The sequence below is a fragment of the Ophidiomyces ophidiicola genome (genome assembly GCF_022830035.1).
Source record: "Ophidiomyces ophidiicola strain CBS 122913 chromosome Unknown scaffold_40, whole genome shotgun sequence".
In the NCBI taxonomy this organism is placed as follows: Eukaryota; Fungi; Ascomycota; class Eurotiomycetes; order Onygenales; family Onygenaceae; genus Ophidiomyces; species Ophidiomyces ophidiicola.
In genome coordinates this window covers 84,193-101,568 of record NW_026054680.1, presented here as the reverse complement: position 1 = coordinate 101,568, position 17,376 = coordinate 84,193, and the positions used below count along the sequence as shown (strand labels likewise).

General features: G+C 45.5%; 3 protein-coding genes across 3 annotated transcripts; 2 read left to right on the top strand and 1 right to left on the bottom strand.

Moving 5' to 3' along the window:
- Positions 1–2,929: 2,929 nt before the first annotated feature.
- Positions 2,930–8,587, top strand: ECM29 (proteasome component M29; the record flags this gene model as incomplete). Its single annotated transcript, XM_049255385.1, has 4 exons — positions 2,930–7,789; positions 7,845–8,029; positions 8,088–8,161; positions 8,214–8,587. The coding sequence occupies 4 exons, from the start codon at positions 2,930–2,932 to the stop codon at positions 8,585–8,587; spliced, it is 5,493 nt and encodes a 1,830-aa protein (XP_049105678.1).
- A 289-nt stretch (positions 8,588–8,876) lies between these two features.
- LOZ57_006365 (uncharacterized protein) lies at positions 8,877–12,615 on the top strand (the record flags this gene model as incomplete). The annotated part of the gene is made up of 2 exons (XM_049255384.1): positions 8,877–11,326; positions 11,382–12,615. The coding sequence occupies 2 exons, from the start codon at positions 8,877–8,879 to the stop codon at positions 12,613–12,615; spliced, it is 3,684 nt and encodes a 1,227-aa protein (XP_049105677.1).
- A 404-nt stretch (positions 12,616–13,019) lies between these two features.
- On the bottom strand, positions 13,020–15,770 carry arc1 (ARP2/3 actin-organizing complex subunit Sop2; the record flags this gene model as incomplete). Its single annotated transcript, XM_049255383.1, has 6 exons — positions 13,020–13,961; positions 14,039–14,202; positions 14,485–14,557; positions 14,624–14,848; positions 14,897–15,483; positions 15,548–15,770. 6 exons carry the CDS (start codon positions 15,768–15,770, stop codon positions 13,020–13,022), a joined length of 2,214 nt encoding a protein of 737 aa, XP_049105676.1.
- Positions 15,771–17,376: the final 1,606 nt, after the last annotated feature.

The window sequence follows — 17,376 nt, the reverse complement described above, 5'->3', positions numbered from 1 at the left end:
GATTCATAAAGACACTTACAAAGCAGTTAGAAAATAATTCATGAAGCAGAAGAGCAGTGATTTAAGTAATAAATTAATTTAGAAGAAAACTCAGTCTGTAAAAGCATTTACAACTATTAAGAAGTGGTTTATGAAGCAGAAGTAGTGAATTTACTCTAAAATAAAAGAAAGAACTAGACTATTAATGACTGAAGTCTGCAAAAGAAAGAGAAAACTAGACTATTAGTGATCAAAGCTTACAGTAATAAAAGATAGAAAACAAGAGAACAATTCTAAGAATTAAAAAAATAAGTTTTATGAGTCTGATAGACACAGTTATTACATCTGTTTCTATTAAGAGAACTTGTGACATACTGTCTCAATGAGAGATTTAAGTTACTTCAGCATGCTGTACATAACTGCTGAGAATAATTATTTGTCATAATTATCAGAACTTCTTTCTGAAGCTGAGCTTTATCTCTCAGCTGAACAGAGTCTGTTGAATCAGTAAGAGTTGTAGATCAAAAAAAGAGAAAAGCAAGAAGTCATCTCTCACAATTAAATAAATTCTGATCTAAAATTAAGAATGAAAGATGACTCATAGTAACTGATGTTCTGACTAATAAGTTAACAGTCAGAGCAGAGACTGCAAGAGCAGAAGTAGAAGCAGAAGCAGATATAGTAGATAGAAAAAAATTTAATGAGATCAACTTCTAGAGAAAGAAAAGTATTAACTGAAACTCTCAATATCACTTCATAAATGAGTTTATGAAGCAGAAACTGTCTTATAAGTTATGTTATAAAGCAACTTAACATATCTTGAGTGCATTGAAAACAGAATCAATGCTTGAGAATGAATACAGTATAGAAAAGAGCACAGACTGAGAATGAGAATGTGATAAAAATAAATCAGACTGAGAAAAACAGAGCAGTGCATTACTAATAAGAATTTTAGATCTGAGAGATGAATGATTATTCTCTCTCAAGATCTAATTAATCAAGACAACAGAACTAGTAGTTGAAAAAGAATTATTATTAAATACAGTAGACATCATTGAGTGTTTCTGTCAAGCTCAGATATTAGCACTCTGAATAAGTTATCAGTCATGCACACAGAAAGAGAATTATGAAGTGAGAAAACACTTCATAAACAACATTTTCAACTTTGTAAAAGTGATTATGATGCACTAAGAGAAGAAGAAACAGAGAGAAATCACTTACACCATCATAATTGAAATCAGACTGACTGAGTTATGATGTCTGAGAAAAAATTTCAAAGTCTTCACAGACATAACTCTCTGTTGCATAAATGAAGACTGACAGTAATAATATTTCTTCACTTTAATTTTCTGAAGAAATAATAGTGATTGAGAACTCTGCTTCAGATAAAGCAAAAGATTCTGAAGATATCTCTCTTATTGTCTCTGAAGAAAATTTTAAATGACAACTGATTGAAATTTTATTTTTAAACTTACTGAGTCATTATTGCTCACATTTTGACATCTTAATTTTGAACAGAAAAAAGACATGGCAAAATTATCTCTCTATATAATGTGTTAGCACTAAGAAAAGCTGTTTATGAAGTCTCTCAAGATTTATAATCATCAAGAAGAGAATGCTTGTCTGAAACTCTTATTAAAATAAAGAAGAATGTTGTTGAAAAGAAAAAAAAAAAAAGAGAGAGAGAGAAGATCAAGAAAGAGATATTTATATTCAAAAAATTATTAAATATTATTATGAATTATGAAGAATGACAGTCACTACAGCAACTACATTATGATTACAGAAAAACTGTCACTCTTGCTATAATCTTACTGTTACATCTATATCTAGAAACTGAGATTAAATTAAGACTCTGTGTTGTGATCTTCTTACATTCATTACATCAAAAAGAGATTTTATATAAAGTTGTTACAATCACAGTGAAGCTGTCACTCTTACTGTGATCTTGATCACATCAATATCTTAAGAATCAAGATTTATAAAGAGAGAGAAATCTGTAAAACTTCACATTACAGTTTTTTTATATTTATTTCATTATCTAAAAGAGATTCATAAAATCTTCTTAATACTTAAATGATTATGCTTCATATCATCTGAGATTCATAAACTCTGTGACTGATTACATAATCTCACTAGTAAAGCTAAACACACAAAATCTGTCATAGATACTTCTTTATGAAGATCAGTGGCAACATATCTAGAGACTCTAGATACTGTTGTAGCAATATAAGTTATCTCTCTCTCTCTCATGCTTAGATTTATTTGTAACCATCTCTCACCCAACCTAATCTCATTTATGAAGGCTGTAAGCCATTGTCATGTTATCTGCAACCATCTGATCCTCACATAGCTATACAAAAGCTTGTTCAAAGCTCCTACTTTATGTACAAAGAATATGAAGCATGTGAAGTAGAGATCAAGCTCTTCATACAAAATCATTTCTAAAGCTTGGACAGAAATCAAAAGGGGGCCCCTTTTCAGCCTGATTACACTAGTGTACAGTAATTATGTTGTATGTATTTGGAAATATTACAGCCGCTAAGCCCCTGAGGACCAAAACTTTTGGCGGCGACCTCCGTAGTCATGACTTATCTGGCTAGTAGCAATAGTAGAAAATTGCGTACAGAGTTGTCTCCTAGCTAGTATGATAATAGAAAAGCGTGTATGGAGTGGTGGAGTACACAGTAGTTACTAGAGAAGAGAGTTAACTAGTTTGTTATTAGTTAAGCTTTGTAGGTAACTACTAGGTAGTTAACTACTCTGTATGTTGATCTTACCCAGTAACTAACACCTCATCACCGCTGCCTAGAGAGACAGCATGTCACCACAGGTCGCCACTGACATATACCTCTCCCATCCATCCAAGTGGCCCTTGTGCACCTGTATCTCATGAACATTTCGTGCCCGATCTCGTTCTTAGTTTTCGGCCTACAGCTTCGCATCAATCATGGCCAGCGAAGCAACAAGCGCTGAAGCCCGCGAGCTCTCCCTAGTTTCCAAAGTTGAATTTCGAATTGCTCTCGCGGACTCGGATGAACAGCTCCAGTTACTGCTACGGACATACCTTGCACCGTTGCTTTTGAAACTAGGATCTGAACATATTTCTGTGCGTAACAAGGTCATTGCGCTCTGCCGACATATCTGCACTCGGATTCAACCTCTCACCTTCGACCTCCCGCTCTTAGCACTACTAAAGCAGTTCAAAGAAACTCAGTCACCCCTCGTCAGGCATTTCGATCTAATCTATATCAAGCTGGCTCTGGAGCATGTCAGCCCAGCCCAGAGAGCAGAACATTTTCCCCATTTAGTCCTCGGCGTTTCTAGATTCGGACCCAATACTGATGATGCAGCCAGCATCTTCAATCTCATTCTGAGGTCTTTAGTAGCTCTAAAGTCACCTTACGGGGGCGAGCAGGAAGGGGTGTCTTTTCGCGACCAGCTGGGAATTTCTAACGAGGATGCTCTCTATTTGTCGAAATGGATCAGTAAACTCCTCATGCTCATCCCTGTTGGCAGTCCAAGGACGTCTTGTCCTGGTCTTTCAAAGGCGGAATTTAATTTCCTAGTTAACGGAAGTGAGTTTCATGAAGTCTGGAACTCCATATCGCCGGCGGGCCTGAGTCTTAATGACACCAAGATCGCTGCAATTAAATTTCTCGCTAGTGGCGCATTTACTGATCGGGAGCGATATATTCCTGCTGTTATTGCAAGTGCCAGCTCAAACGAAAGTATATCTACCCTTGGTATGGATCTACTCAAACGAACGACATCATTTTTAGAGGATAGTGATATCGTGAGCGAGTTATTCGATATATTTTCCGGCGTTGACACGGAACTGCCAGCGTCTCCAGCCATCCGGACGAAGGTACTGAGTCTCCTTAGCAAATCGGTCAAGGCCACCGCCGACATAAACCGTATGAACTTCTGTCTTGACAGTCATGATATTTTTGAGACAAACTTGTTTGTCAAGGGCTTAGAGGGTAATAAACTTCGAAATCAATTACTTCAGTTTTGTATGTGGTTTGCCCGGATGAGCCCATCCGTTTCTACGGTTGCACCGCGGATGGTAGATAAGATTCAAGAATTCATCCAGACGTGTGGCTGGCCTTCTCAGGTGGAGCGAAGCAATGCTTCTAGACAGACGTCTAGAAATCTCGCTTACGACACCATTGGTGTTCTCGCTTCAAAACTTGACCATTCTTCAGAGGAAGGCGGGAAGCGCCTGGAGATGCTGATTAGGTGGTTTTTTGTGGCCTTTAGCTCGGACGTATCCAATGGCGAAGTGTTCACCAGCATCGACCAAGCTTTCGGCAGCCTTACAAACTCTGTTGCCCGAAAGCCAAACATATATACACTCGATAGACTCCGCGAATGTTTGATGCATTACATGAACCTAATACCAGATGAAATAGACCCAAAGTCATCGTTCAAAGTTAGCCGCAGCCCGAAGTCAGCAGTCTTGCGTTTCGTGAACACATGCCTACCTTTTAGAGATGTTGATGCACGATGGATAAATATCATGGCTTTGGCGGCAAATCCTACCCAGGATCTTGGAATTATAGAAGAAGGACGAAAAGGCCTTGATCCATACTTGTACCGGATATTGAATCCGCCAGGAACCCTTGACTCATCGGCTCCCGCACCGTTTAATGCAGACTTCTTCTATCGACTTCCAAACTTTTCTGATTTAGTGGAATCGGTACTCTTGAGAAATGGGGATGGAGCAGGAGTACCACGCGTTTTAATATACTCCACGCTCTATTCCAACGCTTACGCTCCGGCAATGGCCTTCCTTCGAAATGTTTTGCTCTGCGAGGCATTATCAGAATCGGGGGTGCCATTTAATGTAGAAAATCCTAACTGGGAAGAACGTCTTGATGTGATCATTTCAACATGTGAAGTGGCACGCGAGGCTGTGAGGTCATTTTTAAAGATATGCCCTCCTCTCACTATTCAGCTGATGCTGTCCGGTTTCCTTAAGGGCGCCTCATCCTCCTCAGATACACCGCTCGGGCGTACTGCAGAGTACTTTGTGGAGATCAGCTCCCTTTTATCGACAGATACCTTGAATTCATTTAGAGAAAGCTATATGTTTTCCGCGTATTCTGTTGAGAGTATTCGTCCAAGTGCTCATGCCGCCATCGCGCGCAGCATTGGGATTACAGCGTCTCTTGATACCAATTTCGAAACCCAAGAAAGACTCTGCAGCCAAGCTTTAGACAGACTTTCAGACGGGCTTACACAACGAGTAAAACATGCGGAGACTGTTCGCGGTGATTTTCTTACCCTCATGTATGTTTTCACTCGGTTATCCTTTCGTGGACATCACGAAGCACTACCCATTACCCAAGTGAAAAACTTCTATATCCTTCTTTTGGACATACTTCAACAATCTAAGGACGTAGACCTTCGAGAAGCAGTAATAGTGTCTGTGGGGGAGTTGAGCCTTGCTTCGCTCTTATCAGCCGACCTTTTACCAGAGAATGGTTTCCGGGAGATGCTAGGGACAGTGTTAGACGACGCTAAGAAGGGGAAAGAGTCTGCCATTATCGCATTAGGCCGGCTCTCTCTTGCATTTAGAGAAGAGAAAGAGCTGTTTGATCGTTTACTAAGCTCATTGTATAGTTTTCACGAGCTTCGAGGCATCGAGATTCAGCTTTCGATTGGCGAAGCTCTCAGTGTTGTCGCTGTTGGCTGGGCTTCGAAATCATTGCTTACAATATTTGATGTGGATTCTGAGCGCCCCCAATCACATATTCCTTCACACGTTCTATCCGATATGCTTGTCAATATTTTGAGAGACTGCAAATCGCCCAAGCCATCGCTTAAACGTGCTTCGGTGGTTTGGCTTCTGAGCCTCGTCCAATACTGCGGTCACTGTCAACAAGTGCAAGATCAACTTCGACAATGTCAGGCAGCTTTTGTTTGGCTGTTAGCCGATCGCGATGAGATTGTGCAGGAGACTGCCTCTCGCGGGTTAAGCCTTGTGTTTGAGAAAGGCGGTCGAGAGCTTAAAGACGACTTAGTTCGTGACTTGATCCAATCCTTTACGGCAGAGAGTTCAAACCTTGGTGGTGGCAGGGTATCTATCGATACACAGTTATTTGAACCCGGAGCACTACCCACTGGGGACGGCTCTATCACGACTTACAAGGACATTGTTGGGTTAGCTACAGAAGTTGGAGATCCCAGCCTCGTGTATCGGTTCATGTCTCTTGCCTCAAACAACAGTGTTTGGTCTAGTCGTGCAGCTTTTGGTCGATTTGGGCTAGGCGATATCTTAGGCGACTCGGGAATAGATGGATATCTTAGCAAAAATCCTAAATTCTTTCCAAAATTATATCGTTACAGGTTCGACCCGAACCCAAATGTGCAAAAGTCGATGAACGACATTTGGAATACGCTGGTGAAAGATTCCAATGCAGTCATCAATTCACATTTTGATGCAATCATGGAAGATCTGCTGAAAAGCATTCTCGCCGGAAAAGAGTGGAGGGTTAGACAAGCCAGCTGTGCAGCTATTGCGGATTTGATCCAGGGAAGGCCTGTTCAACAATATGAAAAATTTCTCAGCGATATTCTCACCAATGCTTTCAAGGTGCTAGACGATATCAAAGCGAGTGTTCGGGAAGCAGCATTTAATTTATGTCAAACACTTAGCAACACCCTTATCCGGTCGTTTGACGAGGGGATAGCTCGTTCAGAGAAAACGCAGCTGATGCTGCAGCGCTTTATACCATTTCTTTTACATTACGGTATGGAGTCAAACGTTCCGGAGATACAAATATATTCCATAACGACGATGACTACACTAGTCCGCAAGAGCCCAACAAATGCCTTGGGGCCATACATTCCAGATATACTAGAAAAATTCCTTTTGTCCTTAAGCTCTGTGGAACCGGAAATGATGAACTACATATACTTGAATGCAGATAAATATGGAGTTTCGGGTCAGGATATCGATAAAGCTAGGTTAAATGCGGTAAATAATTCCCCTATTATGCAATCCATCGAGCTATACCTGCTTGATATGCTTGACAGTGCTAGTATGAAAGAGGTTGTGTTGAAACTAGAAAATGTCCTCCGGTCAGCAATTGGGTTACCAACCAAGGCAGCCTGGTGCCGGGCATTAGTTAGACTAAGCTCAAAGCCAATTTTGTTTCAGCCCTATGCCGACCGATTTATCCAGCTGACCAAGACGCATATCCTGGGTCGGAACCACACCTTAAATGTCGCGTTTAGCACTGCAATTGGGCACATGATGCGTTGTGCAAGCGACGAGCAAATGCTAAAAATCATGGAGTATGCTCAGAAAATATACTTTGACTCTGAAAGTACACTGGAGCGAGTTGCGGCTGGCGAGTTGTCCTGTTCTCTCTCGAAACATGCTAATGACCGGGTGAACCGTGTTTTGGTGTGCTTCGTGCCGTTCGTATTCGTGGGTAAGCATGATACAGACGAGGAGGTGCGAAAAGCATTTCAGAATGCGTTAGAGAATACTATCAACGAGCCCCAGGCAGCGTCGCAGCATTTACAAGAAGTCCTCGATCTGGCACATAGCGGACTGGATTCTCCACGCTGGGCCATTAAGCATGCCTCTGCCCTTGCTATTGCAAAAGTCGTGAAAGTCTTGAGTGCGCGGCTAAGTACGGCGGCGACAATGCGTGCCGTGTGGCCCGGCCTCGAGCGCGCCCTTGGTGGGAAGACATGGGCGGGAAAAGAGCATGTTATACAAGCCATGGGCGAGTTTGCGACTCGCGCAAGGCTGCCCTTGGTAGAGGCAAGAGATATCAAGAGTCAGATGATAGTTCGTTGCCTACCTGCTAATGCGACCTAGAAGCCGATACTGACGGTAACTGCAGGGTATCGCCATTCGAGAAGCAAAGAGAAACAACGAGGCATATCGCCCGCACGCGCTTAAATGCCTGGGGATATTGGGAAAGGAGTTTGGGGGCACAGAACTAGCGGGCGAGGCCATCACTATCATTCGGCAAATGCTAAAAGCACATGACACGGCCGATCCCCCCCTTGCAAGCAAAGGCTCCATGTAAGAGATTGGACATTCTAGTTGATGAACCCGAGGGGTACTTACAGTTGGATTGTAGGAGCCAGGGCGACGCTTTCGCGGCTGGCATTGAATGCATGTTGAAATGCCTGGACCCCTGCGCGCCTGCGGCAGGTAAGGACGGACTAGATGAGTGTATGGTTCCAGTGCTGACAATACACCGTAGCCTTGAGTGAGCAGACCAACGAGTGCATCGGCCTCATTGAGGCAGCGGTTGGCCCTGGTGGGAGGCGCGCGCGCCTCGCATTATACGACGGCCTTCAAGGCTTTTTCGACCGGGCGGACGGCCAGTCAGTTGCCGCCTTGGCGAACCGGCTCCTGTTCCGCGACGCGGATGGGCTAGTGGAGGCGGCGAGGATCAAACGGGCACAGGCCGCGGGCTCGTTGACGGCAGCCTGTGCGAGCGGCCGCGTGGGCGTCGAGGCCGGGTGGAGGGACGCCGTGCATCGCTGGGGCGCGGAGGAGCGGTCGCAGGCGGTGAAGGAGCTGTTGGTGGCGGCAGCGGACAAGCTGGCGGGCCTGGAGGATGGGAGGAACTAACTACCACTACTCCGTACGGAGTACTAACCAACAGGCACGTCGGCCGCGGGGAGCTGGCAACTGGCTCGGCTGGATCGCGTCTCCTGCGCGCCCTCGCCGGCTCTCTCTCGCTCTCACGCGATGTCATCGTGTTTCGTTAAGCGCCGGGCGCGCCCAATCAAGCACGCGCGCGAGCTGCCGTGCCCCGCCGCCACGACGACGACGACGACGACGACCACCACCACCACCACCACCGACATAAAACCGCCTGCCCGCCCTCGACGCCCAGCGGCTGCCCCGGCCTGCCACCATGACCTCCAGCGGCAAGCCAGTGGACGAGATGTTCCTCGCCTCGCCGCCTTCGACTGTCTCCCCGCTGCGCATCGTCAAACGAGAGTCGCCGTCCCCGTCGCGCGCCGCCCAGCCGCCTGCGTCCGCCTCGCCTCTGCCATACCCTGACGACCGCCCGCAGGCAAAGGACCAGGGCCCTGCTGCCACCCCACGGCCGCCGTATCCCGACAGTGACCCGCCTCCCGCTGCATCGAAGCAGCCGGCACGCAGCGGTTCGCCTGCGTCCCTGCACCCTGCCTCTTCTGAGATCCCCGATGCGCTGCGCCCGAGGCGCGAATCCAAACAAGCCCAGCCCACCCTGGCCGAGAGGAGAGGAGCGGTCCCAAAGTCGCTCCCGGACTCGCCTGTGCCTGAGGGTTCCGACCGAGACGGTCTGTTCCAGCGCCCGCCGCAGCGCGAAACGCCTGCCCAGAGCGTCGTCCCTGGCTCGGGTCGAAAGACCTCGACCAGTGCAGACCCGTTTCCTAGCTTTCAACAGCAATACTGGCCCCCACCCAGCAACTCCAATCTGCCACAGCCCGTAAATCCGGCATCGACGATCAATCGGCTAAGTTCCACGGCGTCCACATCCACGACCAAGGCCCAACGTGGATCTCCACCGCCCCCAGAAACTCCTATCATTCCTCCAGGTCAGTCCGCCGCTTCCGACATTGAAGCCAGATACGCGGCATCCGGCATCGCTGGAACGGCTACACTAAACAACTTCAATGCCCATAATTTTGCTGCACAGCAGCGGGCAAACCAATACGCGGCACAACAGCCAAACAGATATCCCACCCCCACACACTCTCAGCCCCTCGCACAACCGCATCAACAACAGCCGCGACCATGGACGCCAACCGAGCAGCCAGGAACTCAGCCACATGGCCCCCCGCAGGTATATCAAGGCGCAACTCCGGTCAGTACTCCAGGCCCAACCCAAACACCTGGCCGAGTAAATACTCAGCAGCAACCCCAAAGGCAGCCGCAGCAGCCATTACTGGGCAATCCCACTCAATATTCAAATTCAACTACAAATAATCTCGAAGACGACCTTCAGCGCCTGAATATGACAGCATCTCCCCCTCCAGCATACTCCAGCTTGGCCGGTGTCACTCCTCAAAGCTACGCTACCGATAAGCGCAGTGCAAGCCAAGCCATACAGCAACCGTCAGTGGGAGCTGTGATAGCTAGCAGTGTTGGAGGAGCTGCTACTCAGTCATTAGCTCAAAGCCATCCTGCGTTCGCAAATGATTCAAGGCAGCAGCAACAACAGCAACAATCACAGCAACAGCAGGTAGCCGGAACAATGCAGCAGCCTAGCCAGAGCGGAACTGCGTCACACCCACCCCCGACGCCTACCCCGGCATCACCTCCGCCCTTACCTGAGGGCTGGATAGCACACTTGGATCCAAATTCCGGACAGTACTATTACATTCACTTGCCCACACAATCCACGCAGTGGGAGTTTCCAAAGGGCCCAACACCATTGAATTTAAACGATACGCCCCTCTCTCCCGCACAAAGTAATTTTGGTGCACATGGCTTGTCCTCACCTGGCCTATCTACCTTTGGGAAGCCCTTGGTTTCACCGGGAATATCTGCTTTTGGTAATCCCATGCCTTCCCCAGGAATGCCGATGAGCCCAGGATACGAACCAAGCGTGATGAGCTTTAATAGTGGATATAATGGCCCCCCGCCGACTAGTGGTATCGAGCTGTACAAGGTCTCTCCTACCAATGGCGTATATTTTGGTCCATATTTACGATATAAGAATATGGACATGGAACATGGGCTGTGGCTAGGTTCGATTCTCCTTGTAACCGATGCTCCTCAGCCGCCCACGATACATATCCATAAGAGCGTGGATCTTTCCCCGAACCCTCGCCAACTATCCGCTGTCAGCATTGCAGCACACCGACGCTGGACATTCTATAGGTATGATATTGATTTGCCAATGGATGACTCCCCGGGCGCAAAATGGACCTACGCTATTACCTCCCATCTCGGTTGCACCCGCTACGAGTTTCTTGTGGCTGGGCAGCATGAAACAAACTGGCGCTTCATTGCTACTTCGGGTAATGATTTTTCGATGAATGTCAATGCCAATGAGCGAGCAAAGGTTGGGGGCGTCGGATACATGTGGAAAGATATCATGCAGAAACATGTGGAATGTGGTGGCTTCCATGCTCATTTGGGGCTTGGCGGCCAAGTAAATGCGGATCGTCTCTGGAAAGAGCTGCCGTCTCTCAAACAATGGCTTGCTATCAGTGGGAAAGATGCTAGAAAAGCCACAGCCTGGACAGCCGCGCTGGAAGAAGATATCACTCATGCTTATTTTCATTACTATACAAGCCATTTTGACCAGCCACACTTACGAGAGGCATTTGCACAAATCCCCCATATACTACAGGTGGATGATCATGATATGTATGTTTTCAGCTCCCAGCTCAACTGAAACATAGCCGAACACTGACTTCTTTAGATTTCATGGCTTTGGTTCATACCCGGATTATATGCAATTCTCGAATATGTTCAAGAATATTGGCCGGATTGGCATCGAAATGTATTTGTTATTCCAGCATCATACAACTCTTGAGGTGCTGCGTCATGTCAAGGACGATACTGACCTATTTACCATTACTGGGACTGGATGGCATTTTGTCAAGTTTTTAGGCCCAGCAATCGCTGTTGTTGGAATAGACTGCCGATCAGAACGAAACCCACATCAAGTAATGGCTGGCCCTACTTATCAAGGAGTCTTCCCGAAAGTCGCCATGCTTCCTCCCTCTGTACAGCATTGTCTCTGGATGATTCCTGTGCCTCTTGTATATCCACGCCTGGAAACTGCCGAACATCTAGTGCAAACAGTTGCTACTGGAAAAAAGGCAGTCACTGGGGCATATAACATGCTTGGCAAAGTGACGAGCTCCGTTGCCGGTGTCGTCGGTGCTAAAGGCGCTGTCGGCTCTGGGTTTAATTCTGTCAAGAAAGCAGTAGGGAAGACGGGTTTAATGGGGGGCGTTCTGAACCCATTCGGAGATATTGACCTTCTAGATGAATTAAGAGACCAGTGGACTCATGAATCAAAGGTATGTCTGTTATACGTACGTGAAGGAACTTTTTGTCGCTTACAACGAATACAGGATCTAGAAAGAACCTATCTCATTCGTACTCTACAAGGAATCGCTCACCAGCGGAACATCCGTATGACATTCCTTTCGGGCTCCGTTAATTGCTGCGGAGCTGGCCTTGTTCACGACCCTTCGCATCCTACTGATCATAAGACCATGTATCAAATCATCTCATCCTCTGTTGTGAATGCTCCACCCCCTTCCTATATTCTCAGACTCCTACACAGCAACAACAAACCACTCTACATACCAGCAAATGGCCAAAGATCAACACCTCCTCAGCCCAGTGACACAAAGGAGGACATGATTGAAATTTTCCAAAATGATGTTGCTGGTCAACATCGTGAACATCGGAAATTAATGGGTCGGCGGAACTATGTGGCCATTGTTGGATATGACCCCGATTCAGTAAATGCGGCGTATACCGGTATATCTTCGCCACAACACCCTCAGAATGGGAACACGCCTGGTGCGTTCCCGAAACTTAGCCTTGCAGTTGACTTCCTAGTTCAAGGAGAGGGTGCTTTTGGGAATGTTGTTAAATATGGCCCTGTCATTGTACCTAGCTTGGAGCTTGGGAGGTAAATGGGATACATACTAATGAGGAATGATTGCAATGAGAGATGAAGTCGTTCCATTCTAGTAACTAGACTCTCTATTTTTTCTTTTTTAAAACCATTGACTAGCTATGCTCTTTATGTGTTAGCAATTAAATATGTAATTCAATTCTAAAACCTGGCATGTGAACCAGTAGTTCGAATATTCATCAAATATAGGTATAATTAATGTATAGTAAAATCAAACTACAGCTCATTGTCAGAAGAATGGCACTTCTAGCGTTGGGGATATAGTGAACTGCATCTCAACCTTCCAATTCTCGAAAAAAATCCGAAAAGTCTGGCGGCGCTTCCGACCACATAGTTATATTACATGTACATATATGTACACATACATATCCCTGCACGCATTTTTCCGGGCTACGCTAAGGTTCATTTCCATTTCCACTTCCACCACGGTTTCGAATCATCCCATCCAGGAATCCAATCTTCGGGTTTTGGTAGGCACACGCCTAGTCTCCAAAAGTAGTCCCGGTGGGCAAAAAACAACTCCCAAAGTTTGTACTGAACTGGTATCATCATGGAAAATTGCTTTGGAACTTCTAACTGGTTATTTACCCCTTCCTCACGAAGGCGGAAGTCAAAGTCCGAAAGGGTCTGCCTAAAATATTCAATGCTGGACATCAATTCCTGCCTATCGCTTTGAGCGCTGCAGTTCGGGTCTGAATCACCACTGCAATGACGGAGATCTTCTAATGCTGGTGGTAGATCTGGTTTCGAAATAAACACTTCTCCGGCATGCGGAGCATAGCCCCATTCCGACGGCGGAAGAAGAGGTACAGGGTCATTTATATGGGTGACACGGCGAAAAGATGACCGCATTCCTTTAGGATCCGGGGGCGGCTCGTCGGCGGATAAAGTAAACTCTTCGTCCAAATACTCGGCTAGCTTGCGATTCCCTATCCTTGGCTCCCCAAATGTCGTAATTTGCGGTGTCCAGCCCCGGGTGTGGAACTCCAAACCCGCGAGCGCGGCGACAGCTCCACCAAGGGAGTGTCCGACCACAGTGAGCTCATAATCTGGAAACCTTGCGAGTATATCCGTCAAAGGTTTCAATATAAATGTGCGCGTATGTTTCCAGGAAGTCATAAAGCCAGCGTGCACGGTACAGTTCACACATGGTCTACCGTTATTATTTGGAGGAGATAGCCCCGGATAAGGTACGTAGGTCTGTGGAATGGCAGATAGATCAACGATGGTGTTTGCAATCGAGTATGTGCCTCGAAAAGCCACGATAACCCGCTTTGGCCATGGGGGATGGGAAAGGGCGAGGTAACCGCATGAATCGGAGAGAAAGGGACCCGTATTCCAGGTCTAGCTCAGCCCATCCTCTTCAGTTAATTAACTGTTCTTCAATCGTGAGTGTATGAGTAGAAGTGATTCCTGCTTACCTTTACTAACTCAAAACCTTTGAATTCTTTACAGCGGCCTGCACACTGAAATGGGGGGTATATTCCTATTGTACCAACACAGTAGGTGATATCAACTATTCGAGCAAGCTCATCAAGAGAGTTAAATAGCTCCTGGGAGAGGGGTCTATCGCTGACGTATGTTTCTACGATTGTAGAAAATAGCAACACTACCGCTGTCGCCAAACAGAAGATCGTACGGATTAAGTCTGTTGAGGATAAAGGGATCATGCACATTGGAAATTGTATCATTAAATTGGTAATAAAAACTTCATACTTATTTGATCGGCTACTTTTGATGAGGTCTACTTGTTACGGAGTACTTGATCATTTTTAAGATGTGAAGAAGCTTAATTGATTAATCAGCAATTAGTTAGTTAATTAGTTAACTAACCAGTCAACTCATTAGTTGCCAAGATCTGGGGTACTCGTCCACTGGAAACGGTAGTGGGTATAGCTCTTATATTTCCCAGATAATAACTCTTCCATCAACACCACTTGCTATTAAAAAGCGTAAGTACACAGATAATAAGAGAAGAAGTACCACATACTACTAAATTTTCTCACCCGCCCCCCTTCTCCTTCGTATATACGGAGAGTGGTGATGGTATTTTGGTGCAAAGTATGCAACCTAGAATCGTCTTTTGTACTGCCTTTAAGATCCATTTGGCGAAACTTATTCAGCGCAGACTCTTCACGAATAGCACCAACACTTGGGCTAGTTTTCGTTTCAAGGGACCCAGCCAGCTGCCAGCCGTTCTCGTTGCCATTAAGACGATATATTTCGCAATCCTAGGCTGCATTAGAAAGGGTTTATAGTAACACACATGAGTTACTCACGTGGCCCGCTGCTATGATTTCGCTTTCTCCATTCCAGATCAAGGACATAAACGGCAATAGTCGGGTGCTAACATTTAGCATTGCCCTTGGGGGCTGATCCGGTGCACTGGGATAAACAACTGTGACGCTGCTATCGTGACATGTAAATGCAAGAGCATTTCCACTGGGTGAAAAGGCACAGTCATGCACCCACCCAGCAGAGTCATTTAAAAATTCTCCACACACTGTGTTGAACGGAAGTCGTTCCCCCCATGCTGTGGGTTGAGGGCGCTCGTCGATCCCTTTGATGAAACTCGAGAATACTCGAGCGTGAGAATCCGTTGACCCAGCTGCGAGAATGACGGAATTGGGATGCCAGGCCAACGTAGTGATAGTGCTTCGAATAGGCTTCTTGAGGTGTTTCGAAATCCACCAATCGTTCTCTTCCTCGAAATAACAAATGGCAATAACCCGAGCCCCAGACCCAACGGCAAATTTCTGCTCTGAGGGAGACCATCGGACAAATGTGGCCGCTCTATTAATCCGAAGCAATACAAGTGTAGGCTTCCAGCCAGATGCTGTGAGATCCCACACATAGGCATTTCTGTCTATTTTCTCGTTATTAAATCAGTAGGGAAACCCATGAGGCGGCTTATTGCGCCTGAATAGTACCTTGAGAACAAGTTACGATTTTCCCACTACGCGAGGAGATGTCCACGCTTGTTATGGTCTTGTCATGCCCTTTCAATTCATCGGTCAAAGCAAACTTGCTGCCGGACTTCTGATAAAGCTCCACCACGTTCTCTTTGGCAACAGCGAGTGTCTGTTTGTCTGCTGAAAATGAATGATCAGCGATGGGCCGGTGAAAAAGATGATGCACTTCGGGAAGGGCCATTTCGATTGGCAAAGCGGTAGGAGGAGCTCTCTACTATCGCAATAATGTGAACTAGAGAATGCCTTGGATAAACAGTGTGAAAGATGCAGGGAAGTGTGCGGAAGAGTGCTGCGTTCCAGAAGGCAACCAGAATACCGATTTTCCGAGCCGTTACGTAATACCAACAAAGGCGTCGTACTCCGTACGGAGTAGTTTCATAGTAACAATTTTTGACTTACTACTTTACTGCTAGTTTTTAATATAGCCTCAGAAGGCCATGTAAATACCTCGGCTGACTCTCACGTATCCATATATGCCAAATATGTCTGGTGCTATCACTGGAGATGATACAGGAGCACGTGATGATCATGTGACTGAGAGTCTATACCATAGCAGAATCGGATCTCTGCACTACCATTGGGTTACTGATTTTCCAAGCTGTTATGTAACCATTACCACCATCTTGTAGTTTCAATGTTGACTACAGTAACTACTATGTATTTTAACTACTATATAATAAAAGCTTACTATGTTGAATCTACTATATAGTAAATTAGTAATGTCAATCTTTATATGATAATAACAATATTTTTGAATCTAATAAGAAAATGATCAGTAGATGAAAAATTTTCATTTATCTTTTTTAAATCTCTAAGGCACTCACTAACTCTCTTCTACAGTAGAAGCCTATGTGATTTTCTACTATTCTACTAGCTAGGCTAGTTAGTAGTAGGTGATTTCTACTATCCTAGAAGAGGAGGTGGTGAACCTTATGGTTCTCCAGTTTCTCCTTCCATACTGGAATTTCAGATCTGTGGAATACTGTAATGTTATGGTAGTGGCAACATAACCACTACATAGTAACCCAGCACAACATTGAAACAACAATTGTGTAATATTATCATTGTTGGTTGCCACAACTTGAGTCAGTATTCACAACATTGTCTTGCATAGAGTTAATTGGAGGTAACGCAGGTTATAACACACACTAATTTACCCCCGTATAACCACTAGTTAGCTAGTCAGCTAGTTAACTTAGTTAACTAACTAGTTAGTTAAATAACTAGGTAACCTTTAGTTAATTGTTGTAGTAACAGGTACCTCTCTGTATGGAGAACATCTGAATAGCTTCGACTAGTTATCTAACTAGCAGCTGGGTCTTCTACTCCAGATATGTATGTACCTAGTACATAGTTATACTCCACCTTCAACTAGAGAACCGCCCATGAAACCAAAAATACAGAGTAACAGGTATTCGCTTGAACGCTACAAAACGGACTTAAGGGAATAAAGGGTCAACACTACTGTTGAACCAACGCCACCCTCGCCTGGAAAACCATCCACCCTCGGTTTTTAAATTGTATATAAACATCATAAATGGATAGCCTGGTATAATCAACTTTCGTGTTTCATAGATGTAAGTGCCAAAGATTTAAAAGTTTGTGGGCCTTTCTCTAGGCCGGCTTCGATCATATATATCGCCGTTTGTTTGGTAGCCATTTGTTTCGACTCGACTGGATCCTACTCCGCTGTTTACGACTGGCCCACAGTACCGGTTACCCATCTCTCCCGTTGATTCAGCCGTGAGTGGCTGTTCATAAGAAATATTTTGTTGAGCTTGTTGACC